General features: G+C 42.9%; 1 protein-coding gene across 1 annotated transcript in view; it reads left to right on the forward strand.

Moving 5' to 3' along the window:
• The window catches only part of GABBR2 (gamma-aminobutyric acid type B receptor subunit 2), a 940,304-nt gene that overhangs the window by 422,495 nt on the left and 491,133 nt on the right, over positions 1–26,676 (forward strand). Inside the window, exon 5 of the mRNA XM_040433083.1 lies at positions 23,416–23,481. Coding sequence (XP_040289017.1) covers positions 23,416–23,481 — 66 coding nt within the window. The remainder of the gene's footprint in view (positions 1–23,415; positions 23,482–26,676) is intronic.

Genomic DNA, 26,676 nt, shown 5'->3' on the forward strand with positions numbered 1-26,676 from the left:
ATTCACTGTGTATTTATGTACTTGTATTGCTTTACTGTCTGTCTCTTGGTGATGTTGTCATGCCCATAGCAACCAATCAGAGCTCCTATTTCCTTTTATCAAAGTGTTCTAGTAAAATGAAATCTGGGCTATGATTGGTTGTTATGAGTAAGAAGGACACTTTTTCTTTTAGATACTGTAATGTACTCAGGTTATGAAAGATTACATAAATAAGATAGAAATAAATATTGTATCTGCTGTCCATAGACAAACAGTTTTGATATTTTTTCCCCCCACTAAGTACAGTTTACATGTAATTCAGCACATGTATTAAAATAGTCTATGTAGAGAGATGAGAGGCAGGTTCAGAAGCTGTGACCACTGCAGCCAATCAGAGAAGTGAGTCATTAGCAACATGGCTTGCCTTTTATACATATGTTATACAGGTGAAACTCAGAAAATTTGAATATTGTGCAAAGTTTATTTATTTCAGTAAAGCAACTTAAAAGGTGAAACTAATATCTGAGAGACTCATTACATGCAAAGCGAGATATTTCAAGCCTTTATTTGTTATAATTTAGACGATTATGGAATAATTAGCTGACTAGAGTGTTACACTTTGAGCCTAGAGTATTGAACTTTTTCACAAAATTCTAATTTTAAGCTGCATTAATACAAATCCTTTTAATTTGCATTACTGAAATAAATGAACTTTTGCACGATATTCAAATTTTTCGAGTTTCACCTGTATGTAACGTATGTTAGTATGATAATAACCAGAATGAGGTAAAGCATAATACAAGGTTATATGTGTCTGGGTTATTTCTTGGGCAGAACAGAACAACAGTTCACCTGCACCAGTGAAATCATAAGTCCAGTGATATTAATACAATCACACACATTACAAGTCTTTACTTATGAAAGGAGGAAGGAAATAAGTGTGTATTTTAAGAAAGAAAACAACCAAACATAGCTATTGATTAATTTACTTTGGTTTGCTTTAAAGCTAAATTCATTGGAAAGAGAGCACAGCATGAGTGACCCTAATAATAGATGGCAAAATAGATCACCTAAGGACTAGTGATGGACAAACATCAGCCGGGACAGTTAGCGAACACGCGTTCGCGGCGGGCCCCATTCACTTTAATGGCAAGCGAACCTGAAAAACCTTCAGGTCATATTTGCAGCCAGCAAACACTTACTGGAAGTGCACAAATAGTCCCACAACATGGACAGTGATATACCAGAGTGGAATCATTTTCAAAAATTCCCACCAAAAATATGTATTTTAATCAGCGGCCATTTTTATGCGTCTTAAAGGGAAACTCTCAAAAATGTGCCCTGCTGGAGCCTAGAAAGATTAGGCATTCACCTGACAGAAAAGAACTTATGATTATGTGGCTGGATGCAGGGCCGGCTCCAGGTTCATGTGGGCCCATGGGCGATAAATCTCAGTGGGCCCACTTGAGGCAATTTTGTACATTTACATTTCCCTCTGTGGCTCCCACATGGTATAATGAACACCAGTGGCCCCTATACAGTATAATGACCACTAGTGGCCCTTCACACAGTATAATGACCCCCCAATGCCCCCAAACACAGTATAATGACCCCCAGTGGGGTTATACTGTATGGACGGGGCATTGGGGGTCATTATACTGTATGGTGGTAATTTGGGGTCATTATATTGAATGGGGGCTCTGATGGTCATCATACTGAATGGAGTGTCATTGGGGAACATTATACTAAATGGGGGGCACTGGGGGTCATTATACTGTGTAAGGGGCCCTCACAGTGTAATGACCCCCCCCCCAGTGGCCCCCTCATATACCTATCATTGCTGTAGCGCAGGGGAGCCGGCGGTCTTGTCATTCACTAACTGCAGCTCCCTGTGCTCTTTCTCTTCTCAGGCCCGCTGCAGCAGTGAGACACATGTCATGACGTCACTGCTAGGCTGGGCCTGGAGGAAAGAAGGAGCTGTGCAGTGATTTAGCTAGAACTTTAGTATGCCCCCCGCCCCCCCAGTGGGTTCACATCACGTTTTTTCCTATCGGTTTGATATATACAAATGTGCAGCACTCCACATTTTTGTATCCTGCAGAGTCCAGTAAAAATATATATACGTTAACGTAATGTATTTTTTACAATGGAACTATATGGTGAACGCATTCCACTGTACGGCATCAGTTTGAGGCATCTGATAACGTATACATTTTTAATATGCATTAAATGGATGGCAAAAATGGGATGTGAACCCAGCCCTAGTGTCAGAATAAGCACCAGTACACAGCGGAGCAGCAGGGTGGAGAGGGGAGGCTGCCATGTACTGACAGAGCGCTACCTGGTCCTGGTAGTCAGGGTTGAGGACTGTGTTTCCCAAGGATCATTTATCTATTGTATAATACACTAGAATCTATATACTATAAAGATATTAGCCCTACCCCTGAATAATAATACAATTAGGGGGTCATTTATTATATAGAAATACGTCTATAAAAAATAACTTGTGATTATGTGGCTGGAGGTACATTAGGCGGTCACTGGATAAAATTTTTACTGTAGGCCACTGGAGTACAGGCCCCAAAAATTAGGCATTCACCTGAAAGAAAAGAACTAGTGATTATGTGGCTGGAGGTATATTAAGCAGTCAGTGGATAAAAAATTTCTGTAGGACACTGGAGTAGAGGCCCAACAAATTAAGCATTCACCTGACAGAAAAGGCCTTTTAAGCCGCTGTATATAAGACAAGGACCATTCTTTGTTCTGGTCGGTGGCAGATATGTGTGGGCTGGCATGAGGAAATTCAAATACACGTGGTCGTCACAGGTGTTGAATTCCTCCGAGATCCATGCCTCATTCATTTTTAGAAATGTGAGGTAGTCCACACTGTCGTGAGCTAGGCAAGTGCGCTTATCGGTCATGATCCCCCCTGCTGCGCTGAACATCCTTTCGGACAGGACACTTGACGAGGGGCAAGCCAAAAGTTCCATGGCAAATTGTGCTAGCTCTGGCCACAGGTCAAGCCTGCACACCCAGTAGTCCAAGAGTTCCTCGCTTCTCAGAGCGTCCACATCGGCCGTTAACCCGATGTAGAAGGAAACCTGTCGGGCTAGGCGTTCCCTGAGGCTTGATCCATAGGCTGTCAATGGGTTGGCAGCAAGAATGATCTCATATCCGATGTGACCAACACATCTTCAAAATGACCTTTTCTTGCAAGCGCGGTAGGATTGGTACCTGCACCTGTTTTGCTGTGGGTGGAAATTCCTCTGCCAGCGCCCACAACAGCAGAATGCAGCATCTTTGGCAGCCAGGCCTGAAAATGCTGCATTCTGCCAGCCTTTTGTGATGCTGGTAACATGTCTGCCATTTTGTGTTTGTACCGAGGGTCTAAGTACGTTGCCACCCAGTGCTGGGGTCCTTGCCCTTTATGCTTTTTATATGGGGTCCCTCTTCAAACAGTGAAGCATGCAGACCCCCGTTTGCACTAAATTGGAAGCGGAGGAGCGCCCTGGCTCCTGCTCATAGCCCAAGAGAATGTCGTCCTCGGTCTCCTCCCCCCAGCCAAAGACAACACCATGGATCCCCGAAAAGTTTAAAGTCCACCTCAAAGCCTGCTCTACTTGGTCCTCCCCACCAGCCTCCTCTGACTCCTCTTCAGACTCCTGCTGACATGTCTCAGATGTAGTAGCATCCCCTGGGAATTCATTCAGCATTGCGACTTCCTCATCTTCCTGCTCCTGCTCCTTGATGGCTTGATCAATGACACAACGCAATGCACGCTTCAGAAAAAAGGGGTAAGGTACGATGTCACTGATGGCGCCTTGGCTGCGATTGACCAGTTTGGTGATCTCATCAAATGGCCACAGAAGTCTGCATGCGTCGCGCATGAGCAGCTACTGGCGCAGTGAAAAGAAAACAAGCTCCCCAGAACGTGTCCTGCTGCAGAGTTCGTAAAGGTAGTCGTTAACGGCGCGTTACTGCTGGATCAGCCTATCAAGCATATACAAGGTGGAGTTCCAGTACGTCGGGCTGTCACAAATCAGATGTCTGACGGGCAAGTGGTGTCACCGCTGAACGTCAACAAGGCGAGCCATGGCCGTGTAAGATCTTTTAAAATGGCCAGAGATTTTCCTGGCCTGCCGCAAAAACGTCCTGAACCCTGGGGTATTTGGAAACAAATCGCTGCAGGACCAAGTTCAGGACATGTGCCATGCACGGCACGTGTGTCATTTTGCGCTGTTTCAGCATGCTCAGCATATTGGCACCATTGTCGCACACCACTTTACCAACTGTCAAATTGAGCGGGGTAAGCCACTGATCGGCCTGTGACCACAGAGCTGAAAGCAGTGCAGGAATGGTGTGGCTCTTGGCTTCCAGGCACAACAGCCGCAGCACAGCATGGCAACGTCTCACCTGGCATGTCGAATAGGTTCTGGGAGCTTGGGGGCGCAGCGGAAAAGGCGGTAGCAGTGGAAAAGGAGGAGTCAGGTGAGGAGGAGATGAAGGATGGAGTAGGAGTAGGTGAAGAAGAGCAGGCCTGCATGCAATCCTTGGCGGTAACACCAAATCCACATGGGAGCCACGGGTTACATGATTGACTGACGTCAGTAGGTTCACCCAGTGGGCAGTAAAAGTTATGTACCTTCCCTGCCTGTGTTGGTAGACCACGTGTCTGTGGTCAGATGTATCTTGGCACCGACACTGTGTGCCAGAGATATAGTCACTTGTGGCTGAACGTGGCCATATAGCTCTGGGATGCCCTTCTGGGGAGAAATATTTCCTTTCGGGGACCTTCCATTGCGGAGTGCCTATGGCCACAAATTTTCTAAAGGCCTCCGAGTCCACCAGTTTATATGGCAGTAGTTGGCGGGCTAGCAGTTCCGACAAGCCAGCGCTCAGCCGTTGGGCAAGAGGGTTATCCGGCATCATCAACTGTTTTACGCTCGAACATTTGGGAAGTGGAAGACTGCCTTCTTCCACGGCACAGTGGAAGGTGGAGTGGAGGACAAATCGGAGGAGAGAAGAGAAGAAGAGGCAGGACGTGGAATGCCGGGAGTGTGGCTTTATGGGTTCTGACGGCGTTGCTCCCACTGGGCTCGGTGATGGGAGGCCGGGTGCCTTCTTTAGGCTGTCGTCACTAGGTGAGTGTTGGGCTTACCGCGACTTATGCATTGATAGCACAGGCTGCAGATGGCAACACCATTGTCAGCAGCTGACACGTTAAAAAAAGCCCACACTGCAGAGCCATGTGCCAGCGCCCTGGGAGTCCCAGAAGTGACCGTGCATGGGGGATGGTTCGCTCCAGATACATTTGCAGTCTGTTTTTTGCCTCCTATGCCCTGCAAGCTCTGCCTGTTTCTCCTCCCTCTCTACTGCTCCTGCTCTCCCTCTGAACTCTCCTCCTCTTCCTCTGTTTTGGGCACCCACGTGACGTCTATCAACACATCATCATCGTCACCTTCACCACCACTGACATTTGAGATTTCAGAGTAGGCAGCAACAGGACCTCCCTCCTTTGGCTGATCTGGGTACTGTTGTCAGACCGCTGGGTGGCGGCCGTTGCTACCTCCTCTTCCTCATCTGATGTCAAGAATGGCTGTGCATTGGTATGGTCTGGGAATGGATGGGGAAATAATTCCTCTGACTCGAGTGGAGGGGCTATGGTGGTGGTGGTGTATTTGAGGGTGCACACAGCAGAGAGTGAGGAGGGTGCAAAAGCGGAAGGGTGAGTGAGCCACTCAACCAACTCTGGTGCACCCTTTGAAGTAATTGCACGCGCCTTCTCCAACTTCCCACTTAGACTTTGGCCTGGTGCACCCGCCCGACCCCTACCACCCCTGTGGAACGGCCTGCTTCTTCCTCTGCCTGTCATTTTCAAAATGACCCTGTGCCTAAGTCCCTAGAGAAGAGCAGTATTTGTGGAAGCAGGTATATCGCAGGCCTCAATATTTGGTGTAATCAGGTATATCGAACCCCATAATCTGTATTTTGTGGAAGCAGTTATATCGCAGGCCTCAATTAATATTTGGTGGAAACAGGTATATCGAACCCCTAAATCAGTATTTTGTGGAAGCAGGTATATCGCAGGCCTCAATCAATATCTGGTGGAAACAGGTATATCAAACCTCTTAATCAGTATTTTGTGGAAGCAGGTATATTGCAGCCCTCAATCAGTATTTTGTGGAAGCAGGTATATCAAACCCCTTAATCAGTATTTTGTGTAAGCAGGTATATCACAGGCCTCAATCAATATTTGGTGGAAACAGGTATATCGAACCCCTTAATCAGTATTTTGTGTAAGCAGGTATATTGCAGCCCTCAATCAATATTTGGTGGAAGCAGGTATATCGAACCCCTTAATCAGTATTTTGTGGAAGCAGGTATATCACACCCCTCAATTATTTTTTTTGCCACAACAGTTATATCACACCACCATGTTTATTTGGGGCAACAGGTATATCGCAGCCCTCAATCAGTATTTTGTGGAAGAAGGTATATCACACACCTCATCAGTTTATTTGGGTGGCAACAGGTTTATCACACCCATTGCAAATAGTTGTTCCAATAGCGTTTGTCCCTCTATATAGCTGCGGTATCGTAACAGAACCGCACACAACTGCTGCACAATGCAAATGCACTATATACTTTCTATGGTAGAAAGTATATTATAGGTATATCACACGCCTCAATCATTTTTTTGGGGGGCAACAGGTATCACACCTGTTGCAATTAGTTGTTCCAATTAGCATTTGTCCCTCTATATAGCTGCGGTATCACAGCAGAACCGCACACAACTGCTGCACAATACAAACGCACTATAATATACTTTCTATGTTAGAAAGTATATTATAAGTATATCACACCCCTCAGTATATCACAGCTATTGATAGCACACCTATACCAGTACTTAAAAGGACTTTTGTGGCCCTATTAGCTAGCGTTTGATGTCCCTAACATCCTGTCTCTGCTTCACAAAGCAACCTCTCCCTACACTGGCAAAACACAGAATGTAAAATGGCTGCCAGATCAGGTTCTTTTGTAGGGTGGGGGTATGTCCATGTGCTGAAACGTCTCAATTGGCTGCCCTGTCCCACCTGATGGATGTGTCATGGGTCAAAGTTCGGCGCAATGCAAAAGAATATGGCACCGGCGGACATCGCCATATGTTCGCATGTTTGGTGAATCGTGAACGCGCAAAGTTCGCCGCAAAACGACCATCGGGCGAACTGCAAGGCCATCCCTACTAAAGACTGCATTGTCAGTAGCTATGGTACACTTTTCCAAAATGTCACATAATTAAAAATAGAACAGGACTACAGTTCTGTGTTTATACACTGGTTTCATTAATTGTATATATACATCGATCAGCCATAACATCAAAACCACCTGCTTAATATTTGTGTATACCCCCTTGTGCCACCACAACAGCTCTGATCCATTGAGGAATGGACTCCACAAGACCTCTGAAGGTGTTTAGAGGGGAGGACCTCCATGCATCTGACTTCTTTTATGGCTGGATTAAATGAAGATCTTGTGAAACTGGAGGCCAAGTCAACAACTTGAACTCTTTATTGTGTTCCTAAAACCTTTTTTTAAGTGCATTATCCTGCTGATAGAGGCCACTTTTGTGAATTACCAGGATCCCAGAAGTACATTGCCCAGAGCATCATGCTTCCTCTGTTGGATTGCCTACCTTCCAGAGTGCATCCTATGGTGCATGGTATAAATAACTATAAAAGGGTATTCTCACTTCAATAACCCTCTCCCCCTGCTTCTGTGTAAGGGGATGTGTCTTCCATTGGATGGTGGTAGTGGTAGTAGGGTACTCCTTATGGTTCATTTGAATGAAACGGGAATAAGGAAGGTGGAGACATGCAAATACAACAAAACTTTACTGTACATATATTTAGATTCACACTTTCAAATGTCCAGTTCTATTAGCTGTTCACAGTCCAGTCAGATTTTTGGCACAAAGCAATGCACAGTTTAGTTCAAGAAACTTGAAGGGCTCCAATTCTTAAAACAGGTGTCATTTCAGGAGGTGACATGTCATCTATGTGGCACGTGAGCCATCACTGCTGCGGCCAGTCATTAACTGCAGTGGTCACATGCTCAATGTCAAAAGGAGGAGAGGAGATCCAGGACCTGCAGAGCTGGTGATCTACATATAACCCAGCGGCTTGGATAAGGTAAGTATAATCACTATCAGGGGTTTGGCCACACTGTGGGGTCTGAAAAAAAGGTGGACAACCCCTGTAAGTTAACCCCTTAATAACCGACTTAATGTCGTGGGTCTGTAAGGTGATCCCGTGCCATACATGACAGGTGTCGGCTGTACAATAAAGCTGACACCCAACTGCAATGACCAGGATTGGAGATGCAATGATCAGATTTAACCCTGCAGTTGGCGGGGCATCTCAGCAGCTAGACAGAGGGAGGAAGTTTTCTCTGTCCTCTGATTGTAGCCTCCATGACAAAATTGCAGGTATTACCACGTCCAAAAATGGCTGGTCTTTACTGAATATTTCTATATTTTTTATATGACCGATTGTTTGGGGGTCTTATGGTGAGCATGGACCATCTTAACTAGCCGCAGGAGTGGGGGTTGCACAGGAGGAGGGATTAATGGAGAAGTTGATACGGGAAGGTTCTTTTCAAAAATTTGCTATGGGGCCGAGGCATTTCTAGTTATGCCCTTGACCATGAAATGAATGAATAGCTGATAGGCATTGATGGGCCATATTGTTTGAAGAAAGAGGCACCCTTACGTAACCAATCTCTGTTGTCTGTGCTGGCTCATGGGTGGATCCTAACAGAGGCATATGGACAGGGTTTGCCATTCTCAGACAACCCTTTTATGGAAAAAATTTGATTTGTTTACAAATAAAATATGTATGTATTTTATGAATTGATTCAATAAAACATCACGTTACTGGAATGAAAAGAGAAAGCTGCCCCATGTAATGTAAATGCATTTCAATTATGAACTATCTAAAGTGTATGAAACCATAATCCAGCTTCCATAGCTTTCTATGGGATCCTATTGTGCTTCTGTGTCCTGCCACTGGTTGCTGTTTTATGGTTGCACTCTCTTTAGAAGCATTACTTGTAGGAGAAAATGTATCTGCACTATGGTTCCATGCAGACAAGTATGTGGCAAATCAGCAATCCTGATCTGAAAGGACTCCATATTCCACTGCATAGCCTCATGCAGATGGCCCTGTTATTTGCATGAGGCTTTTCTTGTTGAAAAGATAGATAGATAGATAGATAGAAAGAAAGAAAGATAAATAAAGAGTAAAGTAATAAGTGAGTAAAATAAATAAAGAAAATCACATGACCCTTTCCCAACAAACATATTGCCTTGCAGTCAGCTTCAGTCAATCATGAGGAACTATTGCTGCGATGTCCGTTAACATGTACCATACTTACCAATGTTTAGGTTGGTAACTGAAAAACCCACCCCTGAGAACACCCAATTCTGCCCAGAAATGTCAATTTATGGGCATGGTTATCATTAGCACCACCTATTTTTGGCTCAGGACAGTTGCTGGGGCTGTCTCTGAAAACCAGGGACAGTCCCTGCATATTCGGCACAGTTGGCAAGTACTAAGTGCTATATAGGATCCCAGCCAGGATTTGCCATGTTTTTCTTAGCTTGCTCAATTAAGTGATAATAATATTTATGTTAGATAGAGGAAAGAGGCCTTAAAGGGATTATCAAGGAAAAGATTTTTAGGACTTATCCTCAGGCTATATCTTCAGATCTGCAGGGGGTGACACCCTGGATGTTAGAAGAGGCCTTGAGAGCCACAGCCTCTTCCTAGGTGTAAAGGGGTGCCGAAGGCACACTCGGTCTCCCATCAGCCGCAGACCTGCTGCTTAGCTTTGGGAGCGAGGATCTGTGTTTGACCTCGTTCCCAGGGCGGCTTTGCTAGCTGGGAGGCTCCCTGCTCCTAGGTCTGCCTTGAGCACCGAGCTGATCACTCGGTGCCCGACTGGTCGGTCTGTCGGTCATGTGACGCTGGCCACGTCACATGACCCTCACTTCCCACTGTAAATACAGGCAGCCTGCTGGCCACAGGTTGCCTGTTAATTTAGGTTCCTGGCAGTTGTTGGATACCTGTGTACTTACCTGATCCTGTTCCCTGACGATCCTTTGCCTGCTCCTCCTGTACTGCGCATCCTTCCTGGTATATTGACCTCGGCTTCCACCTGACTATTCTTTGCAGACTCCTTTGGTACTTCTCGACTCTCCTTGTATTTATGACCCCGGCTTCTCCTGACCTTTCTTTGCTTATCCCTCTGTACTGCGTTGTCCTCTTGGTTTTGACCCGGTCCGTTCACTATCCGTTATTTGTCTTGTCTGTCCTTCCCGCACGTATACTAAGTTAGGGACTGCCGTCCAGTTGTCCCCTGTCATCAGGACTCGTGAGGCAAGTAAGCAGGGCCAGGGCTGAGGGTGGAGCGCAGTGGTCACTATCCTCCCCCGTGTGTGTGTGTGTGTGTGTGTGTACGTGACCGTTACACTAGGCCAATGACATCAGTCACATGGCCTAGTTGCATCTCAGCCCCATTTAAGTCAATGGTGCTGAGCTGCAATACCAAGCACTGTCACTATATGACGTATGGAGCTGTGCTTGGAAACCTACCGGGAGCCTGCATCGCTCACCAGAGCTTCAGTAAGCACAAGTTTCCTGATACAGCTGATCGGTGGGGATGCGGGAACTTGGATCCCCTATCCTGAGGATAAGTCATCATTATCTTTTCCAGGATAACCCCTTTAGAATGGAATACAGCTAGTTTAATGTAAGAGATAGTTTCCTTCACAGTGAGGGGAAGACAACAGCTAGTTACCATTTTTTAAGCTTTTTAAGACATACCTGATTATAAGGCACACCTAGGTTTTAGAGGAGGAAAATCAGAAAAAAAATATTTTTCATCAGACCTCGGATCAGACCCAGATCTTCATCAGATACACAAATCAGACCCAAAATCTGCATCAAACCTCAGCCCATAAAGCAGACCTCCCAATCTTTATAAGACCTCAGATCAGACCCCCAAACTTTATCAGACCTCAGATAAGACCCCCCAATCAGACCTTAAATTTTTATTAGACCTCAGATCAGACCCCCCAGCCCCTATCAGATCTCTGAACAGATATAAAATAAATTAATGAACTTACCTCTCCTGCTCCAGACGGCGTGCTCTTCCTACATTAACCTCTTCCTGGTCATCCGCCGGCCCTGCACTTCACAGTGACCTGTGACAATAAGGACAGTGCAGCGCAGTGCCTGGAAGAAGACCAGGGAATGGTGAGTACAGACAATGTTTGCAGTGCTACACTCAATGCTCCTCCTGCATATTAATGACCGCTTCCATAATGGAAGCGCTCGTTAGTATTCGCTTTATAAGACACAATGCTATCCCCACCCCCTCACTTATGGGGGAAAATAGTACATCTTATAAAGCTAAAAATACAGGACATAGATTTAATTAACTGAGGTCTACGTTTTAGAGATGGGAGTCCATGTGTAATTTTGTAACTCATGTTGCCTCAGGCCAGCAGCCATTTTCATTGAATTCAATATAGTGAGCATTTACAGCTATAGTACTTATAGTTATAGTACCATACAGTTTTTCTTTTAAAAAAATTCAGTTGATCACAGACTTGCATACCTTAGGTAAAGTATTTTGTCTGCGTTACAATTTGCGTATATAGTACTGGACACTTTCCAATGGACCATTTGTTTTTTTAAAAACTATTCCACAGTTTCTTAAAAATAATTTGTTTGATCACAGAGTAGTGTAGTGTTTTTCAACAGCTTGTTAAAAACAACCTGGTACTTCTTCCAATACCACCATGGCAGGAATCTACCCCTAAAAGGACAATTTTAAAGTGTGTTTTTAAACAGGCTGTTTGACATCACCGGCTACCATCCATTTATTCAAACGATATACTGATATACTGTGATTTTGACAATACTAAAGCCACTTGACTTTAACGATCTTAAAAAAAGTGTTTGATACAGTCCTAGGAAACCTCAGAGTGTCATACACACATTTTTAGGGTGATTAGGGCACTTTTGATTTCCATTGAATTTATTTGGTCTGAATCTAATCGGATGTCTGATTCAACAGAATCACACCGCAAATGATTTTCAAGAAATTTGCTCATCTCTAATAGATGAGATAGATAGATAGACTATTCCAAACCCCTATAATAGGGATCAGCAACCTTCGGCACTCCAGCTGTGGTGAAACTACGACTCCCAGAATGCACACTTGCTTGACTGTTCCCAGAACGCCCTTAGAAGTAAATGGAGAATGCTGGAAATTGCACTTTCACCACAGCTGGTGTGGCCTCGCTTTATAACATAATGCAGATTTCCTGTTGTTACTATATGCCTGTTATACACATACAAATATTTTATTCAGAAGGAATTGCCATCAAGAAAACAGTCCTTCCTAAGAGCTAAGAGTGATGTCAGCTAAGGACAGTGGATCTCTGTTATAAAAGGTTTTCAAATATTTATTCAGTTCTCACAAAATGTATCTTAATGATAGAACCTTGTCTCGTCTTCAAAGCTTTTTAGTTTTTTTTTTTCTGTCTTATGTTTGCATGGCAATTATAATGCCATCATTAGTCAAGACAATAAACGTAAGGATATGATGAGCTTGTTTTCAGGATTAAAATGGAGAATTCACGGAGAAAATAATGCACTCTACATAATATATTGGAAACATTTTAAATGCTTTTGTAAAATAAAAAATATTGTTTGGTGGCTATATGTCCTATTGGTAAAGACTATGGGCCACATTTATTATTAAAATACACCACTCTTGGGGCTTTAACAATTTGCACTGTTTTCTATTTTTTTTATGTTTGTGCATGTGCCACTACTCCACCGGCCTCGCCACTTTCCCAAAAGGGGGCGTGGTGAGCATGTGGAAGAGTTTCTGCTGGCGGCCCCACCACATTTATCATCATCTATGCTTGATTTCTGATATTGATCAATAGTGATAAGCGAAGTTTTAAAAAATTCATCACCTCATCCATTTTAATGCGGAGAGGCCATTGTTGCCATCTTAATTGAAGAAAACGTGTCAATTCTCACATGTCATCATACTGGGTGGACGTGGTGATGTGGTGATGTCACACTTCAGCACGCAAGCATTAATACATTTTCTTCAAACAAGATGGCTGCAATGGCCTCTCCACAATCAAATGAATGAGGTGAGTATGTTTTTTTTACCGCCATTTCAAGAAAAAAGTATTCGTTACCACAAGAAAAGAAATTCAGATTTGTGGCAAATCTATTATTTTCTGAAATTCTGAAAAAAATGTGTGGCAGCATCTGCCAGCATGCCTGGTTATCATAGCCTGGCGGCATATGCCCTTATGGGTATTTATTCTATAGATAAAGACTAATGTTCCCTATAGAATACACAGTTCATCAAAAATGTGTGAAATTCATTTGAAAAATTTATGCCATGATTTTTAACAAATGTCCTACTAACACAGCCATTTTTTTGCAGATTTTCCATTTCATTTTATTTTCTGTAATGCATCGTTAACAGCAAAACAAACCTCAATATTTATTACCCTGATTCTGCAGTTTAGAAAAACATCCCATATGTGGTTATACCTGTAAACTTCTGTATGGGCAGGGCTGGTGCAAGGATTTTTGCCACCCTAGGCAAAAGCTAATTTTGCCGCCCCCTTGACTCTGCCCATTGACCACACCCCCTTTCCTGCCCATTTTCCCACCCCTTTTTCGGGCCACCTATTGCATGCAACATTTAACTATGGTCGTGTACCCTGTGCCAGTGTGACTATGGTCGCATACCCTGTGCCAGTCTGACTATGGTCATGTATATATAATATCCAGCCATTGTCTGCCACCTAGTACCATCCCAGTGATGCCAATCACTCTGCGCTGTTCAGCAGGTTGGCACACCAAATACGAGCAGTGCCACCTATTCACTGCCAGCCGCCATTCAGCCACTGTCTGTCTAGAGGTCACTGGTCTCGCGGGATTGCGCGCCCGAAATCAGGGCCGGTGCAAGGATTTTTGTCAACAGAAGCAAATGTACATTTTGCCCCCCCCCCCCATCATTTCACATTTCTGCCCCTCATGATTCATGTCCATTTCTTGCCCCCCCATGTGCTAATATCATAGTGCCATCCTCTCTCCTCCCCCCTCCATGTGCCAGTATCATGGCGCCAATAGCCCCCCCCTCCCCCGTGGCAGTAAAGTAACAGTCCGGTATTTAAAAAAAAAAAAAAAAAACACTTTCAGAAAAGTTTCTCCTGGGACTCAAACTCACAACCTTTCACATCAGAGGCAAGGCATTTACCCACACAGCTATGAAAGCAGTGTAGCCAGTTACTTAAAAAAAAAAAGTTAAGTAGCAGTCCGGTATTTAAAAAAAAAAAAAAACACTTTCAGAGAAGTTTCTCCTGGGATTCGAACTCACAACCTTTCACATCAGAGGCAAGGCATTTACCCCGAAGTGAACAAACTCATGCTCGCACTCATCAGAGCGCATTTGGCCGGCAAGTACAGGAACAGAAGGAGATGATGTCAGATGGATGACAAGTAGGGGGCGCGGCGCAGGCGGCGGCCGGCACCCCCAGGGAGAGTGTGCTCTACGCGGTTGCCTACTCTGCTTATGGGTGGCGCCGGCCCTGTGTATGGGCACACTGCAAGGCTCAGAAGGGAAAGAGCACTATATGGGTTTTGGAAGGCAGATTTTGATGGAAGTGTTTTTGACCCGTTTTGGAAACTACACCCCTCAAGGAATTTATTGAAGGGTGTACTGACCGGTTTGACTTCACAGGTGTTTCATAACATTTAGAAACACTTGGCTGTGAAAAAAATGAAACATTACATTTCTTCCAATAAAATGTTACTTAAGCCACAAATTTTTCATTTTCACAAGGGGTACCAGGAGAAAATGCACTCCATAATTTGTTAATCCTTCTCTCCTGTAGATGGCAACACCAAATGTGCAGTATTAAATAGCTGTTTGGGCACGCGGCAGGGCTAAGAAGGGAAGGAGCACCATATGGGAAAATGGGAAAGCCCATTTGGCTTTTGGATGACAGATTTTGTTGGAATAGTTTTCGTGTGCCATGTCACATTTGAAAATCTGAAGTACCCATAGAGTGGAAAATCCCCAAAAGTGACCTTTTTTTTTAAAAATCAATTTATTGAAGGCTGTAATGAATGATCTGACCCCATAGGCATTGAATATAATTTAGAAACCTTGGCTGTGAAAATGAAATATTTCATTTCTTCCAATAAAATGTTTCTTTAGCCCCAGATTTGTCATTTTCACAAGTGGTAACAGTAAAAAAAGGACCTCACAATTTTTTATGCAATTTCTACAGAATACGGCAACACCACATATGTAGTTGTAAACTGCTGTATGGGTACGCCATAGAACTGAGAAGGGAAACAGCTCTATATAGCTTCTGAATGGCAGATTTAAATGGAATGGTTCTCGGGCACCCCTTTCATTACCACCATTGGCGGCTGGGAGGCAAGAAAAACTTAGGACGGGGATATCAGTTAGGTCACCTAAGTTAAGCGGCCACATGTCCCCCAATAATGTCAGATCAAACAAAGGTCTGTTTATATCCCCTAGAAAAAAAGTCTGCAAAATGCTCTAGTAAAATCCTGTGCTATAGCTCTATGCATTTCGCCAGAGATGCTAGACAATGCTAGAGGTAATAACAAAGACACACATCAAAAAGCCACAATTGATGGTGTATGGTTGTAAAAGACAGTAACAGAGGATAATGATACAAAGTAACGTGGCCCCCGCTGATAGTGTGAGGCTGCGCGTCCGACTCTGGTATGGCCAGCCTCCATGTGGCCCTAATCATTTACCTGGACATTCACCAGGCTTCAGAAGTAAAAGAGCACCATGTGCGTTTATGGCCTAATGTGGTGATTTACGCATTTTATTTTGAGAGTTGTAGAGGCTCTGGGTTGAAATAGTAAATGGAACCCCAAGAAGTGACCCCATTTTGGAAACTACACCCGTCAAGATATTTATGAAAGAGTGAAGGGAGCATTTTGACGCCACAGCTATTTTGTAGAAATGAATGCACCGCAGACAAGGAAAAGTGAAAATATCTAGTTTTCAACAGATATGGCATTTTAGTGCCCAATATACTGTGTCCAGCTGGTGCCATCTGAAAATCACACCACACTACTTGAATTGATAGGTGGGATTTGCTAGTTAGGAAAATGTCATAAAGGTGGACCTAAGTGTCATGAACCAGCGGGTGCGAACCCACTGTGCCATGTGTCCTACCTCCTCTAAGGGCATTGTCTAAGTGAACCCCTCGATCTTAACAGAACCCCTGATGGTGCGTTTAGACTTTCCAAGGGGAACACCAGGTCGCTACCTCTTGAGGAGGATAGGCACATGAGGCAGCTGGTCCAGGTGGACCAGCAGATACCTGAGAAAGGTACCAGAGGTACAGGCGTTGTCATCAGGCCGAGTCGTAACCAGGAGCAACAGTGCAAGACCAAAGGATGAGGCAGAGGCGAAGTCAGACAGGCAATAAGTCAGATCCAGATTTAATAAAGAGATGGGCCTATAGCTTGAGCAGAGAGTTGGGTCTTTTTGGGGTTTGGGGATCAGTGTAATATGAGCACTCAGTGTTTGGGGAGCGAAAGGAGTTCCTTCTAATGCAGTATTATAGACTTGGGCCATGTGAGGAGCAAGTACATCCTTGAAGGTTGTGTAGTATATGGCTGGGAGGCCGTCAGGACCTGGTGACTTCCCTTTGGCAATTGATTTCAGGGTATCCATGACCTCATTTTCAGATATTGGTGAACATAATCGGTGTGCCTGTTCTGCATTAATAGATGGTAGATTTAGCTTCCGTAGAAAATCCGAGGTGAGATCAGTTTTTTTGCGTTTTACCTCTTCAGGTTCTACTGCATTAATGTTGTAGAGATCCGAGTAGAATTAATGGAAAGCCTGAGCTATCGAAGTGTCATCTCTATAGAGTTGTTTTCCACCTGACCTAATGGTCGAGATTCTAGATTTGCGTTTGCGTTGGCGCAATAGTGCCAGCATGAATTTAGTAGGCCTATTGCCATGAGCAAAAAACGTTTGCTTTATTGCCAGATATAGTTTTGCCAACTGTGCATTAAGATGAGTTTTCAATTCTTCTCTGGCTGCATTAGGGTTTATCTAGGATATCTCTTTTTTTTGGGCGTTTATGTGAACACTCTAGCTTAGAGATCTTGGGGAGTATTTAATCTGTTCTTTTTTGCCTTTCTTTGTTTAAACTGGAAGCGAGCAAAATAAACCCCTAATTACTGCTTTATGAGCTTCCCACACAAATTGTGAGGAGGTCTCTCCTTGGTTATTACATATGAAAAATTCCTTTAATTTTTTATTTATGGCCATTTGGACATTCGTGGAGCTAAGCAGTATCTCATTCAAATGCCAACTGAAACATTTGGGAGATGTGTTAGGGGGTTTGAACTTGAGGAACACTGGTGGATGGTCTGAATGTATAAGGGAGCCTATTTTTGCTTCTGAACGTAGGTGTAAATTAGTGGTGGGGAAAAATATATAGTCCAGTCTTTGGCATGAATTATGTGGGGCTGAAAAATTGGTGAAATCTCTTTCTTTCGGGTTAAGCGCTCTTCACACATCAACCAGAGAACTTTTATGTAAGGATCTTTTTATGGAATTTAAAGCTTTATTTGGGACCGCCGAATTTCCTGTTGAAGAGTCTGCTCGAGGATTAAGGGTAAGGTTAAAGTCACCTGCTACTATGACTATCCCCTCTCTGAAAGTTTCGAACTCTAGCCAAAATTTGTCAAACAATTTTTTTGTGCTGTATTGGGGGCATAGATATTGACTAGAGTATATAATTGGGAATTAATTCTGCCTTTCACCATAACAAATCTCTCTTCTTTGTCTGACATGGTATTTATATGTAGGAAGTCTGTATTTCTATGGATCCCTATACTAGTACCAGATTTATTAGAGGAGGTCGACGTGCTGTGAAATCAAAGGTTGTATTTGTTTCTAGATAGCTCTGGGGTTCTATCATGCTTGAAATGTGTTTCTTGCAAAAGTATTATATTGACTTTTTCTCTGTTAAGTTGGTTAATGATTTGGCTTCTCTTTACATGGGATTTGAAGCCTCTAACGTTGTAAGTAGCTATTTTAAGTTCTGCCATGAGGATGGTTATGTGTATGGACCTGTGCTGCTAACTTACTCACTGGAGGGATGTTCCGGTGTATTACAGAGATTGTGTTGAGGTGTCTGACTTCATGTAGTGGTACTTTTGGTGAAGGAGGAGATGAAGGAGGGGGGAAGGAGATAAAACCAATCTAAATAAGTAAAAGACAAAACAAAGATTATCAAAAAACTGTGTAACTGACAACAGTTCCACAAAGGTCGAAAGGAAGGAGGGAAGAGGGAGGGAGAGGGGGAGGGATGGGGGCCCAGGCTGCAGAACCGAGACAGAATACCCAAATTCCGCCTACACAGTGAGAAGGAGGTGGAGAAATCTGGTTCTCCTAGAGATCCCCCTTAAGAGTAGGAAAAGACCCAGGACCACCAGTCTAAACATCCTCAGTCATCATCAGCGATAAGACGTCTTGGTGTCATCTTCTCTTGCTTTTTCTTGATCTTCTGAGCTTTGCTTGAGAGCACAGGTTCCCAGGTGATAGGAGGTGGGATCTCTGAAGGGATGAGGACATCAGTAGCAATGGACCAGTCTGGGATATCTATGTCCTCTATTTCTAGGGCAGCAAGAACATCTGGCAAATCTTTTGGTGTTCTAATGATATTTTTTTTTTTTCTCCAAATTATCAGCATACCGAAGGGGAAAAGCCAGCGGAAGGCAATTCTCTTGTGTCTTAGGTAATCTGTTAGAGGTTTTAGCATGCACCTTTTATTTAGGGTTGCTGGCGCTAAGTCTTGAAAGAGTAGGATTATCAAGTCTTCATATTCAATACGTTCCATTTCTCTTGCTTTTTTCATTATTGCCTTTATCTGTGCAAAGTTCAGAAATTTACAGACTACATCTCTTGGGGGTTTACCAGGTTTTGGTTTAGGGCGTAGTGCTCTGTGTGCTCTTTCTATAGTTATGGAGCCTGACGTATTATTATCTAACAGAGATTTGCATATTTCCTCTACTGCTTTTGGTACTGCTTCATTAGCGACGGTCTCAGGGATTCCTCTGAAGCGGATATTATTCCTTCTGCCTCTGTTATCTTGGTCTTCTATGTAGTCATGAAGATGGTTAATGTGCTGTTGGTATTTTGAGAAGGCATCAGATGATTGTCTAGTATAGTTAGTAAAAGCTGTTTGGGTGGTTTCAAGAGCTTCAACTCTGCTGCCAATCTGTCTCATTTCTCTTTTAATCTCAGACAGTTCCTCTAATACTGGGTTTAATGCATCTGACAGAGCTCTAGAAATAAAGGATCTGGATAGTGGGAGTTCAGCCATTAGTTCTGTGGCGTCTTCATTGTCACTATCTTATTCTTGTGATCGTGCTGTTGCTTTGGTACTGCTCCTTTAGGAGTAGAGACTTGTGCATATGTAGAGGCATGGGATTTCTTCATTATGAATTTATCCAGACCTGATTGAGACAGATGGGAGAGTTTTGAATGGCTTTGATATTCTTGGCAGGTGCCTCTGTATCTTCCTACTTTTACCATAGGTGCTTTGGATCTGAAACCACTATGTAGTGATGTGTCTATAGCATGCAGGTAGATTACGGATTATTGCATATTGGAACCTTCGCTGGCTGGAAGATTAAAAAGTCGGTGGGTGACTGGGATGTGACTTCTAAGTTGGTGGCCAGTGAAGGTAAAAAAAAAATATGGAGAGCTTTGTAGATAATCGCTTAAACCTTTCAGGTTGTATTCTAGCGTTGCTGTCATGTAAAATTGGGTCACTGGCCCTTTAAGAAGTGCTTAACAAAGATAGATCTTCTTATGAAGGTCCGAAAAATTGTAGGTGACCTATTTTGAAAGGTCCAAAGTTGTAAGTTTAAGGTGAGGGGGGGTGGCAAAGGAGAGTGGAGATCTGGTCTTGTAAAGTCCAATTGATGTAAAAGGGCCGGTTTAATCGGGTTTTGAGGATATAATGTCCTGACAAGGTCAGATATACCGGTTAAATCAAAGTTTGGACAGAGTCTCTCAGGTATCCTTTGCAGTGAAGCACTTAGGGAGTGTCTATGGAAGCGTGCTTACTCCGACCACTGCCGTGTTGCGTCTATCTGATATTATCCCTTGCGTCCGGGGTGACCCGAAGGGTAGCGCGGTGACTGGGCTAATGGAGCAGGGGAGGGCAAGCTCTTCTTACCGGCACAACGTTCTCCCTCGTATCGGAGTATTCCACGCTGCAGCTGGTCTCAGAAGAGGATTTGTCGCGAATCGCCGAGCGGACACTGTCTGCAATTGAGTCCGAGGATCAGCACTCGGTCTAGGCCGCAGATGAAATAACGGCTGCTAGGGCCGGAAAGGTCTCAAAAAGGGCTCAAAATGATCTAGATGACGATGTTGGTCCGAATGGGGGAGTTATGGAGTCCTGTAACCTTTGCAGGAGTCAGGATGTCTTGAGATTGACTTTAGATCGCAGGAGCTCAGGCTAGGCGCTTCCTCCCTGTTCGGCTGTTAGCCACGCCCCCCTGGATGATTGCCTTTCTGATGCCACTTTTGGAATTTGTTTTGGTGAAAAACTATTTTTGCTTTGATGACTTTTACTTTCAACAATGGGGGACTTCAACAGGGTCCTCCGCAGCTCCAGGTATTGCTAGTATTTTTATTTCTGCATTTAAAGCTAATTATGTTTTCTCTCCAGATCAGGGATGGGGGGGGTCATCAACATGGTATTGCTATGTGAATGATATTTTCTTTCTATGTGAATTAAACAAGTACTTGTGGTTTGTGGAGTATTTGAATGCTTGCCATGAAACTATTAATTTCACTTACATTATCATCAGAGAATTCAAAATTTTTTGGATGTTGAGGTAAGGAGGGAAGATGATGGTTCCTTTAAACCAGTGCTCCTCAACTCCAGCCCTCAGTGCTCACCTAACTTTCAGGTTTTCAGGATTTCCATAGTATTCAGCAGGTGATATAATTAGTTTCAACGAATCAGGACTTACCACACGTATTCATTCTGTGCGATATTCTCAAATCATGACTGCTAAGTGGGCCCTGAGGACTGGAGTTGCAGAACACTGCTTTAAACTACAATGTACAACAAGCCAAAAGATAGACATAATTTGCTGCTCTTTTCTAGTCACCGTGCCCCACCATATATTTTGTGGTATACAAATACAGCCGAGCAAAACTTGATGGTTAACGTGTTAAGTAAGCAATGGCAAGAAAATGTTAACTGACTTTTTAAATGGACTTTAATGGCTTTTGTCAGGAGGTAACCGAGATAACACTGTGAAGTGTTATCAGAGTCAATTTTAGCTCGCCTACATCTGTACCTAGGAGTCAATTTATGCAGGCAAAGAGGTATTGCTAGTACAGAGGATGATTGTGAAATACAGAGGACGAAACTGACTATGATTGATAGAGTAAGCAGATAAATTGGTTAGGTCACTATGGGTAAAGTATTACGTAGTCCTCAGAACAAAAGAATGATAAGAAAGATCGCTTGGTGTATGTGGAAACTTATGATCGACATACATACACCTTTAGTGAAGAACATGATTTTGAAATACTGGAATCTATTAAGCAGGGTAATCAGATATGGGAAATTGTTCTAAGAGAAACCAATGTTTGTGTATTAGAAAGGAAGAACATAGGTGATGAGTTAAACCTGTATTACACTGCCCGATTTTTCAGAAGAGTATTCCTAATGAGCATTCGCATAAACACTCATTAGCAATCATCTGGCAGTGTAATACTGCTGCCTATTGGCCGATGAACAGCAAAAGTTCGATCATTGGGCAATCCAAATCTTTTGACATGTTAAAAAAATGATCACTGATGTTCACTAACAAACCTCAGAGGTCTTCACAGAACATCTGTAGTTATACTGAGAATACATTACACACAGGTGGACTCTATTTACTAATTAGGTGACTTCTGAAGCCAGTTGGTCACTCTGGATTTTATTTAGGGGTATCAGAGGACAGGGGACTGAATACAATTGTACTCCAGACATTTCAGATTTGTATTTAATATATATATTTTTTTTAAGTATGTATCCTTTTCTTTTCACTTCGCACATACGTGCTACTTTGTGTTGGTCTATCACATAAAATCCCAATAAAAAACATTTAACTTTGTGGGTATAACAGGAAAAAATTGAAAAGTTCAAGTGGTAAGAATATTTTTTAAGGCATTGAAACTATCGAGCAATGTTTCCTCAATATACTGTAGGTGAACATGCTTTTATAATATACTGTAAATCTGTGGGATGGAAGAGTAGATTTTATAAAAATAGACAATGATCATTTCATTTTCATATTAGCTGTTTAAACACAGTACCACCTGAGCACTCGGGAAGGTCTTGTGCTCCTTCTTTCATATGTGCCTTGGCCAAAAGGAAGTGTCAGCTCCTGTATACTAAGTGGTAAAATGACTCTTTAGTAGTGAGGAGCGAATTACTGGATATTCGATTGGTCTGACTGGTCCAAATTAGGCATCTGATTTGATTCGGGACTGAATTGATATTACCTGAACCGAAAGTGCTTTAATCTCTGCGAAAAGCTACAGTATGACTGGCATTCTGGTATTCTCTCTCGCTCTTTGTCTGTATCTTTGTCTCCATAAGTCTTTACAGAAAATCTCCCAAACCAAATCACATGAAATTCTGATTCTATAGAATCCAAATTTTTGAGAAACTTTGGTTGATTCTTTAGAAATGATTCACTGATCTCTGCTCTTTAGTCTTATTTGAAGAAAGACTGTCACAAGTCAAATATATCACCATTCATGTCAGTCACCATTGAAGTAGATTTTGTTTCCTTAGCAAACTTCCTAAATGAGGGAACCAAAAGATTGACTTCTGGAAGACTTAAGCTAGCCTGAACATTTTGGATGAAATTTTTTTCCTCTATAGGACGAGGCATGTGGCATACTACAGAAATGTGATTTTGAGTAGCCTTAGGCCACTTTCACACAGTCAGTGTTTGGTAAGTGTTTGATCAGGGATTTCTATCAGTAATTGTGAGCCCAAATCAGGTGCAGGTCAAAAACACAAACCAGGTGCAAATCTTTCCATTATACCTTTTCAATGTGTATCCTCCACTCCTGTTTTTTTTTATCACAATCACTGATGGAAATCACTGATCAAACACTGACCAAACTCTGGCTGTGGGAAAGCAGCCTAAAGGTAAATTTTTGCAGTGAACTTAAAATTTATATATGAGTAAAATACTGAAAGTATAATTGTTTTCCTTTTTATTTTTATAGGGTAACGATGTACGGATAATTATTGGCCAGTTTGATGAACATATGGCAGCAAAAGTCTTTTGTTGTGTAAGTAGAAATGACTACAGTTTGAACTTCGATTTAAATTTTTTTTATATATGCAGTAACCCAGCAGGTCACTGCTAAGAGTTAATTTTATGCCAAGAGTTAAATATTGTGATTTGTTGTTTTGTTAAAGTACTCTTTTCCTTGCACTATGTATATCCCAAATGTCTATGTATGGGAAACAAATAGTTAACACTGGCAATCCTAGTTAGGTTGCTGGGAGACAGGCTGGACCAAGCCCCTGCTCCCCAGTTTGTAGAGTAGATAATGTCAAGCAGGCAAAGCTAAAGATTACACATGCTTGTGTAAGCTCTTGAAAAGTAGACCCAAAAATAAGCCTGTTCCAGGGACTCTTCACCCCCGAGGATGCCTGAAAATTGCCAGACAACAATCTGACTGAAAGATAGACTACCCCTGAGAGAAAGAGAACATTCACAGAAGGTCAGGAACAACTTCAAGGCCCTGCTGGATAGTGAGTAATTTGCTTGTTTATGTCAAAAGAAGTTACTGCTGGTGGAAAGGGCATATTGCTTAAAGGGGTCCACCACCAGGCGCAGCTCCCCGCCTCTCCCATTGAAGTAAATGGGAGCGCACCGCACATGCGCGGCCACAGCTCCCATTCATTTCTATGGTGCGGCTCCATAGAAATGAGATAGGCTAGCCATCCAATCTAAGATCGGCACCCTGCAGCCTGGGCATTGCAAAATGGGCACCCCAACCATCATGGGCGCCCCCAGGCAAGAGCCCCAGAAAGTCCACGGTGTGACCTGAGGTAAGAAAGGGTGTTCCCTCCAACCACTACACAGGCGGCTCGGCGAGCACACATTAGCCACCATGAGAACTATAGCCACCCTCATTGCCACCGCTACCATTCCCATCTTCTCCAACAACTTCCACCATGCCTCCCCTGCAGACCGGTGTGATGCATATAAGAATCTGATTATTAAGAAGCTAAGGTATGTTTTCATGGGTCAGTTACACCGCAGATATTCCATTATAACTCTCTTAGTTGAAATTCTTCAGTGTTCACAATAACATGTATAAGATTTAACCCCTTCCTGACATGCAGCGTAAATGTACTGCACATGTCAGGTCTTTAAAGGAGGAAAAATCACTGAAAAAGATACAAAACATTCTGCACGATGTAATAAATGAATATGTGGATGTGCATGGCTACATTGTATCTTGGGAGTAGCATTTTTGGGCACTTTTTCCCCACCTATCCCACAGGCGACCTTGATTAGGTGGTACATGTAGCTCTGTGTGCTCCTCCTCTCATTGGTTGCTTGGTGCACATAGAGGTGACTAGGAGCAGCACACAATATGTGCAGGGTCTGCTCTCCTGAATATAGATGCCCAACGGCATAGATAGGTTTAGAGTAAGTCCTGTCTGACTGAGACTAACTTGGCGCTGGTAGGCGGGCACAGATGTGTTTTGATCAAAATATATTGGCTAAGAGTCTCATATTTTATGATCTCAGAGTAAGGACTGAATCCATATATAATGTTTGTATCTATTGTGCATTATTTTCTGTGATTTTTCTTTAAAGGAAGAGCCAGTTGCCTGGTGTTTCACACAGCAAACACCCAGATTATTATGTGATTATTCCAATCGCAAACTTTTAAACCTTCACCATCTGAGAGGTCACTGCATTCCCATTGGGTCTGAATGGCTCGCATGAGCTGAGATCAGGGGAGCTGTTCATTTGCTGTTGCAGCTTCAGGCCATAGGAACATAGTACATCTCCTCTAGACTATAATGATAATTCATTGCAGTCTATGGAAGAAGCAATCTGACATTCACATGTTCCATTCCTCTAGTGTGAAAAAAAGGTGTTTAAAAATGTTTAAAAGAAATCAAAAAATTCAAATCACCCCTTTTCCTCATAATAAAAATAAACAAAAAACACTTAAATAAAACAATTAAAATATAAACATTTTTATTCTGTATGGTGAACGCTATAACAGAAAAAAATCAAAATGGCCAATTTGCCATTTTTTTATCACTTCACCTACCAAAAAAAAAATTACACAAAGTGATCAAAAAGTAATACACGCCCTAAGATAGTATCAATAAAAACTACAGCTGACGATGCAACACAGAACACAGCCTTGTTGACATAAGAATAAAAAAGTTATGGGGGTTCAAAAAGGTTTTTTTTTCAGTACACAAAAAAAAGTCTGAATTTTACTTACGTAATTGTACTTTCTTCGAGTCCGAAGGCAGCACAGAAGGGATATTTCCCGTCCCAGTCACTCTATCATAGGACCTCCCACCTATAAAAAATCGAACAATTAAACAATTAACAATTAACAGAATTAACAATACCCTAGGTACTCTATATGAGACGCCAAGGCACTGCAACAAATTGTGTAATACTCATGCAAGTAAAATTTATTGGGAGGGTTAGTGTGCTGCCTTCGGACTCGAAGAAAGTACAATTACGTAAGTAAAATTCTGACTTTCTTCTTCGTCCTGCAGCAGCACAGAAGGGATATAACATAGAAATTAAAGGGGGGGAACGCTTTCTTTTACTGCTGACAAAACTGCTGTGCTGAAGGCTGAGTTTTGTCCATTGTTGAGCCTATAATGATGAACAAACGTAGAAGATGAAGTCCAGGAAGCTGCGTTGCAGATGTCTAAGAGATCAACTTGCTGTCTCTCTGCCCAAGATGTAGAAGTTGCTCTCGTGGAGTGGGCTCTTAATGGCCGAGGCGGTTCTTTACCGTCTAAGATGTAGGCTTCCGAGATGGTTGCTTTAATCCAACGACCCAGAGTGTCTTTTGAGGCCTTCATACCCTTCAGCCTTTCAAGATAGCAAATTAATGCTCTACGAATGTCCAGTGTATGGAGTTTTATTTCCTCGTCTGACTTTGGGTCAGGGTAGAATACTGGAAGAACAGATTCTCTATTGATGTTAGTTGAAGATGCAACCTTTGGTCTAAATGAAGGCATGGTTGTAAGTCTGACACCATTTGGCAAAATTTTCAGATATGGTTCTCTGGAGGACAAAGCCTGCAACTCCCCTAGCCTCTTTGCACATGTGATGGCAATGAGAAAAAGGATCTTGTAGGACAACCAGCTAAGATTCACTTCGGCAATAGGCTCAAAGGGAGGACCTGTAAGTCTATTTAGAACCAGCGATAATTCCCAGATGGGCATAGGCGGTCTAACAGAAGGCCTCAACTTCTTCAATG

Source organism: Bufo bufo, chromosome 5 (assembly GCF_905171765.1).
Source record: "Bufo bufo chromosome 5, aBufBuf1.1, whole genome shotgun sequence".
NCBI classification, from domain to species: Eukaryota; Metazoa; Chordata; class Amphibia; order Anura; family Bufonidae; genus Bufo; species Bufo bufo.